This window comes from Bactrocera dorsalis, chromosome 1 (assembly GCF_023373825.1).
Source record: "Bactrocera dorsalis isolate Fly_Bdor chromosome 1, ASM2337382v1, whole genome shotgun sequence".
In the NCBI taxonomy this organism is placed as follows: domain Eukaryota; kingdom Metazoa; phylum Arthropoda; class Insecta; order Diptera; family Tephritidae; genus Bactrocera; species Bactrocera dorsalis.
In genome coordinates, this window is record NC_064303.1 from 48,417,590 (window position 1) to 48,425,226 (window position 7,637).

At 35.0% G+C, this 7,637-nt stretch overlaps 1 protein-coding gene across 1 annotated transcript; it reads left to right on the forward strand.

Annotated features, from left to right (window-relative positions):
- The first annotated feature begins 783 nt into the window (after positions 1-783).
- Positions 784-1,817, forward strand: LOC125775487 (uncharacterized). The gene is made up of 3 exons (XM_049446146.1): positions 784-921; positions 988-1,168; positions 1,233-1,817. Coding segments are annotated over exons 1-3 (768 nt in total). The 5' UTR covers positions 784-919.
- The last annotated feature ends 5,820 nt before the right edge of the window (positions 1,818-7,637 follow it).

A 7,637-nucleotide genomic window follows, 5' to 3' on the forward strand; every position in this document is an offset into this window, starting at 1 on the left:
AACGCTTACTTTTAAGTTTAAAAATAAGCGATTTTACAAGTATGTGGAAAAGCCCAAAGTAATGTAACGTTTTGGTTCTTTACAAGTCTTTTGTAATTGTTTTGTAATGAAAAACGTAAACTTTTTGTAACGAAAAGGTTTACCAGTGTAAGTTTATTTTAAGTTTATTTACAAACGCGATTGTTTACTGGGTTAAAATCTTTGGAAATATATAATAAAGTCATACATGCATTATTACCTATGTATGTAAATCTTTAATTAATGTTAATTAATTAGGTCAGGTCTTTAAAAGTTTTGATAACATGTTAAAAGACCAAGCGGTCGCACATATTCACGTATGTAATTATGTGTCTATGTAAACAATAAGAAACATACGCATAATGTTTGTAAATTTGTCTACCCACAACTTTGTATGTAAATGTGTACACTTATTGCTTCATGCGAAATCTTCGTTTCACGGGCAACCAATGGCTGAAGCTTAAGTTTTTTCAAATGTGTCGAAGGGCTAACGTGACAACAAAGCATCACAACATTGTTTTGTTGGTATAAAATCCCAGCTGTGCCAAAAACACAAACGAACGATCGCCAATTGGCACTGCTTCCCTTGCCGCTGTAGCAGCTTCACGAACAAACCAGAGTAGATATGTCTGTATGTTTGTGTGTCAGCTTGCATACATATCGACGTAGATTTTTGCAAGCCGCGTAAAAATATTCAGCCTTATCGTGAATTTTCATTTCGTCTGGAATGATTCACATTTCGCCTATGCCGTTCACCTATGCTATTTTGAATATTCACCATGCGAAACAGTTCGCTTCGAATTATTTCCACCCTATCGTGAACGGCATCAACGGCGAAATAATTGTCAAATTATTGGTGAAATTTTTCGTTAAAATTTTGTGCGCGAAATATATTTGAATCATGTAAGTATCAATAAAAATTAGATAAAAATTCCTATTTTTATATAATTTAAAAACAATTATTTTAAGGTCAAAATCGATTAATAAAACGCAATCTGAAATTTTGCTCAGTAAAATGGCAGAAAATCCTGATTTAGCGGCTGGCTTCTCTAAACAAGGAAAAGACAGACAAGAAGCGTTATGGAAGGAAACGGCCGCGGATTTGAACAGTGCTGGGCCTCCGACTAAAACGGTGTCTGAGTGGAAAAGGGTAATTTTCATATTAGCACTGGCTAGTAAAATTTTAAAATAATTATTACAAAAATCTGTTAAAGGTTTGGAATGACCAAAAGCGTTACGTACGCAAAAAGTTGACGTTTAATGCGGAACAAATTAGAGGCACTGGTGGGGGACCAAACCTGCATCATAAACTGTCAACATCGGAGGAAACTATTGTAGCAATCACTGGCATGACAAATAGCGTTGAGGGATTGGAAGGAATAGTGTCACACGGATTTCAGCCGCTAAGCACAACTGAGAGTGAATTGGACGCAGAAACAATTGTGAACAAAAGTCCACAGCAAACTCCAAAAAGGAACCCCTTTCTTAAAGATGCGCCGTCATCCTCTAAAAGAAAGGGCACATCTGTGATATTAGAAGAAGAAATAGAAGTGCAAAAAGAAATCTTAAAACGGATAAGGAGAATTGAAGACAATACAAGGGCGTTGAATAAAAATTTCACAATTTTAAACAATTTAAAGGAAGAAGAATTAAAAGAACTAAAAAATCAAACGATAGAAAATAAGCGGCATAATATTGAAATAGAAAATTTGAGAAAAAGAGAAATTAAAGCAAAGTTAGAAAAAACAAGAAGGTTAATAGAAATTGAAGAAATGAAGCTTTCAATGATGAAAAGATAACTTATTCAGAATTACATTTTATTAATTTTTAATTTTATATTTATGTGGTCTCATGTTAATTTTTTTTTTATTTTACTTATATTTTATTTGAAATACATTTTATGTTCATTGAATTAGGATTATAAGAAATGAAGAAATAGTTTTTTCGTTACAGAAAAATGGAGTTAGTTTTGTTTTTTCTACAAACGATATTGAAAGAAGTAATAATGCTTTAAGGGAGTGAGTGAGCTATTTGGTTCCTAATTCTTTGCGCTTCGCTCATTCTTTGCATTCCGAAATCTATGTTGTCCTCCTCCATAGTCACTAGAGATTCCTCTTCGTCACAACCAGGTATCTCAACGATATCAGCAAATTGATCTTTGAAATGAATGCATAAATTATGTAACATTACGCACACATTGAATATTTTAGCTGCTTTCTGTGGGCTGTAATAAAGTTCTCTAGCACCAAGCAAACATCTCCATCGGCTTTTAAGCAACCCAATTGCACGTTCTATAATATTTCGGCACCGAGAATGAGCTAAATTAAATTTTGCTTCTACACTTCCCTCTTCAGGTGTCCTATAAGGTGTTAATAAGAAGGATTCCAGAGGATATCCTGCGTCGCCTATTCATAAAATATGTTTTTATGGTTACAAATAAAATTTGTTTAAACTAATTTACCTAACATCCAAAAGTTGCTGCGATTATTGCAAATATGTCTCTTTAGTTCCGAAACGTTCCACACTAAAGAGTCGTGACAAGCTCCTGGATGCGACGCATCAATAAATCGAAACCTCATTTTTTGGTCACAAACCTATAAGTGTTGAAGCATTTATACACCTACAGTATGTACATATAATTTAACAAAAGTACTTACAACAAGAGCATTTAAACTAAAGTATCCTTTTCGATTATAAAATGAGTGCTTATTGTGTTTTGGTCCCACAATTTTTATATGGGTACCATCAATACACCCCATAACACTCGGAATTTTATACTTTTCATAAAATTTAAGAGCAGCACTTCTCATTTCTTCGTTACTCATCCATTTTATCCACAAACGACATAAATTCACTTCGAACACGTCAAGCATCTCTTCTAGTGTGGCACTAAAGGCAGACTGTGACAATCCCACATCGTATTCCCTACCGACACCCTTTTGGTAGCCTCCTTCTGCAAAGAAACGCAGCGAAGCCGCCAACTTCACTATTGGGGGTATTCCAAAAGATTTCATCGGGTTTGAAGCTTTGTTTGTTGTAATGTCTAGTAGATATTTTTGTTTTTTTTTTTTTTTTTTTTTTTATTGAAACGTAACAAGATATGGATTTACATTTCATTCAAATTGCAACTAGTGACAAGTGTACTAACAAGCAATATTTTTCATAACTTATAAGGTAAAACAACAAAAGCTCTATTAAGAAGCTTTTTCAAAACTAAACTTTGTATTAAAAGCTAAATATTATAATATTTGCTATTTGCTTAGAAGATCATGGAACGTTGTTCTTTTCAATCTGCGCCTGCTATTTCTGGCCTCACCTAGTTGTCGGGCTTCAGCGTTTACGTGGTTTTGCAGCCTTGTGGCATGTTTCGATGCCGTTTCGCGAATGACTTCCCGAACCGTTTTTATGTGAAGATCACGATGTAGATCTGAGTTCCGTACGTGCCACGGGGCATTTACAATTTTTCGTAGAACTTTATTTTGGAATCTTTGCATCATTTCGATGTATAACGGCGCAGCGCATCCCCATAGCTGAATTCCGTATGTCCAAATGGGCTTCAACGTTTGATTGTAGACTAAAATTTTATTTGAGGTTGTTAGGGGTGATTTCTTGCCGATTAACCAATTTATTTTGTTGTATTTTAGTTTAAGTTCTGCAGCTTTTCTTTGTATATGCTCCTTCCACTTTAACTTTGCATCCAGCGTCAAACCAAGATATTTCGCCGAGGTGGAGTACGGAATTACTTCATTCTCAATATATAAGGGGACATACGTATCCGTTTTGTTAGTGAAGTTTATATGTATAGACTTCAACTCGTTGAGGGTAATATACCATTTTTGTGTCCATTCTACAATTAGGTTGATTGAAGACTGCATTCTGTTCGACGATTCTATTACATTTTTACCGGTAGTAATTATGCAGGTAACATCTGCAAATGTGGCGATTGTGCTGTTTGGCGGCGTAGGCATATCACTAGTAAACAAAATGTATAAGAGTGGTCCCAGGACGCTTCCTTGGGGTACACCTGTTTTTATTGGCTGCAACATAGTATATGATTGTCCCTGCTTGATTCTGAAGTAGCGGTCGCTCAGGTAAGAGGCAAGTAGCTCAGTTAGATGCTGTGGGAAGAGAAGTCTTAATTTATGGAGTAAGCCATGGTGCCATACTCTATCAAACGCCTGGGATACGTCAAGAAAAACAGCTGTGCAAATTTGCTTTTTTTCCATCGCATCCTCAATTATATCTGTTATTCGATGAACTTGATCGATTGTAGAATGTTGCGATCTAAATCCAAACTGATGAATTGGTATAAGGTCCTTTTCTTCAATTATGTTCTGAAGTCTTTTTATAATTACAACTTCAAGTAGTTTCGACAAAATAGGCAACAGTGAGATTGGACGATATGATGATGCTTCCTGTGCGCTTTTCCCGGGTTTTTGTACCATAATGATTTCAGATACCTTCCATGACAACGGAACGTATCTGAGATTTAAGCAAGCGTTTATTGTCGATGTAAGTTTTTCTAATGCTTTCGGCGTTAGATTTTTCTGTACATCAGCTGTAACCAAGTCGAAGCCGGCAGCTTTTCTTACCGTAAATCTAATTTAATTATATTTTCCACATCTTTAATTGTTTCTGGTTGGACTTCTTCTACGCATTGCGATCCTTCCATCTGAGGTAATGTTCCATGTAGATATTTAAACGCTGTTTTGTTGGTCCTATAACATTTCTGAAACCTAGAGGAACAATAGCAAATAGTTGGTATACTATTTGCATCACAAATTATTTACAAATTATACACAAATTTACAATTGATCCTGCAATTCAAGCGGATTTGAAGCATCCCTAATCTTTCTACGAGCGACTCTTTGATCTTGCACATTTTCATCTGCTAACAGCAGTCTCCTTAAATTTATATTAATCATTTTAAATTTTTCACTAAAGTAAAATGCGTTCAATTTGGTTTCTTTGTTAATATTTTATTTGACGTTTTGACAGCTGTCATCTCACATTCGAAATTTCGATGTGAAATGCTGTTCACCCGAAATCTTTCTGCGTTCATGGTAAGGTGAACGATTTCGGGTGAACGAAATATTTCGCTGGTGAACTATTCCACGCGAATATTCATGATAAGGCTGATTTTTTACATTCCTTGACAAATACAGTCAATCCCGGTTATGTGCCACAATCAAAGATACAGATGTTTGTGGTTTGTAAAAATAAAAATATAATATGGCACATAAGCGACTGCGGATACTTAACCGAGTCGTACTTAAAACAAAAGTTTGAATGTATTTCAAAAAACAAACCGGAAGAAGCTCCAAGATATAGGCAGTTAAGAGGGAGGATTTTCATTTAAGCGGAGTACTACTTAACCGGGGATTACTGTACACATAAATCAGAGGAATATTGAATATTTTCTTTGATACTTTTCTTGACTTGAAAATCGACAAATGAACTATGCTGTCAATTTTATTCTAATATATTTGAGTACTTATATTTGCGGGGTTGTCGTTTTTCTTTCTCATACAAATATCAGAAATTGTTAAATTTATGATTTCTAGCTGATGCTATATTAGACGATTGTTGTTTTTTTAGAACAATATTTGTACTTTTTGCGGGTGACATATCTACATGTGAACGCATATAAGTATGTATGTTGTGTATGCATTATTTGTGAGGGAATGCCATACGCACATATTTACATGTGTATGCATATAAGTATGTATGATGCTATTTGAAACAATTCTTGTTTTTGTAAAGCAATGTTTGTAGTTTTTGTGGGTGACATATTTACATGTGTACGCATATTTGTTTGTTGCATTCTACTTACATACATAAGTATGTATGTAACTATGTGCTAATATCTAGATGCATATGAAAATTTAAATGATGAAATGTGATTTACATATGATATTGTTGTAATATATAATATTAAGTGTTTTAGGGTATCTCATATAGATATGTATATATGAATATACAACCATATTCATACATATTTGTATTAAATTATATAATATTATCAAACTTTATAAATATTTAATAAATAACTCAGTTTTGCATGCATTCAGAAAAATATGCAAAATGATAATCATATGAACTTAATATGATTGCATGTAAACGTATATAATTATATCCAAAAGACTAACATACGTCTTTAATAAGAATGTACATATATTTCTGAGCATAATTTTCATTGAATGCTCAGCTCTGTTCACACGCCACTGTTAAAGTTCTTCTCCTTCTTAGCTAGCTATGGTGAAATGCACTGCACAGTGGTCGGGCTTGTATGGAGCCGCGGCCATAAATATTTCCCGTTGAGATATCGTTATAAACTTTTCTCCAAAAATCTAAAAAAATATTTTGAACATATAGTAAAAAAATTGGCTACATCGGACGACTATATCTTATAGCTCCCATAGCACCGTAGCAAGGCGATGGTGCGCAAAAATACTTCAAGTAGAGTTGCAGTGCTAAAATTTCATTACTGGCATATATTTAAAAGAATTTTTTTTTTTTAATGTGAAAAAGGATAACAAATATCTTCTAATAAATCAAATGTAGATGACAAAAATTTAGATTTGTCCCTCTTTGGTAGTTTGCTCTGTCCTGTTATAAAAGGGTCTGAACGCAAAAGAAGTGTATTGATTAAATCCGTATTTGTCAATATGCGAGACATCTTCCGAGTATGTTGCAACCGGCACTTCTTTATTTCATTTGTTGTTGGACTCCGCAGCTTCCTCTGAGAGTCCTCCAATCGGCAACAAAGCGTGCTCTATCACCTTCGCACCTTGAATTAAAATTTTATGCACTGTTGCTGGAAGATACCATGTATATATTTTTACAAAAGTAGTATTAAGTTATATTTGTATTACAATATGCATCCCTGATTATGAACAATAGCTGTAGGTATATGGAATAGCATTTGTCTTGTTGTAGACATCTGGCGCCACGGCTGTCTGCTCGTCGAAACAATAGACATCTGGCGCCGCACTGTCTGCTTGTCTAGGTAAACAATTGCTGAGTCTGGCGCCGCGACTGTCTGCTTGCGTCTGGCGCCGTATAGCCGTATGTTCTGGTAATTTCCAGACGCGATATTCTAGAAGGACACGTCGGCATCAGCGAGAAGTGCGTGGCTATATAAGCCGTGGCAGCGCCAACGTAATCAATCAGTGCTAAGAGTAAACTGCTATAGTGTAGACGAGTTGTGAAATAAAGAGTTGTTGAATTAAATTAAACAGTGTTGATTTTATTTGTCAATCCAGAGATACGAACCTAACAAAGTAAACTAGCAAGAGTAAATTCGTAACAATTGGTGTCAGAAGTGGGATTGTCAAATAATCCAAATTCAAGATGGTTAAATTCGGAGAATTGAGAATTCAGCAATTGAAAAAGGAACTGGAGGAGCGTAAATTGCCGATAAGCGGGCAAAAGGCGGATCTGCAGGCACGATTACGTGAAGCAATGGAGGCGGATGGAATTAATGTGGACGAGTACGAATTTGTTGGGCCAGAAACTTCTACAAAGGTAGAAGAGAAAGTAGAAGAACAACGAACATCATTAAGTGTAGACATGAACACGTTGTTAGTGGCTATTAAGCAAATGGCAGAAAATGTAGT

Bases quoted from the DNA above. Each gene is read 5' to 3' on its own strand.
- LOC125775487 (XM_049446146.1), top strand. The intron at 1,169-1,232 runs GTAATTTTCATA...AATCTGTTAAAG, and splicing joins CGGTGTCTGAGTGGAAAAGG to GTTTGGAATGACCAAAAGCG.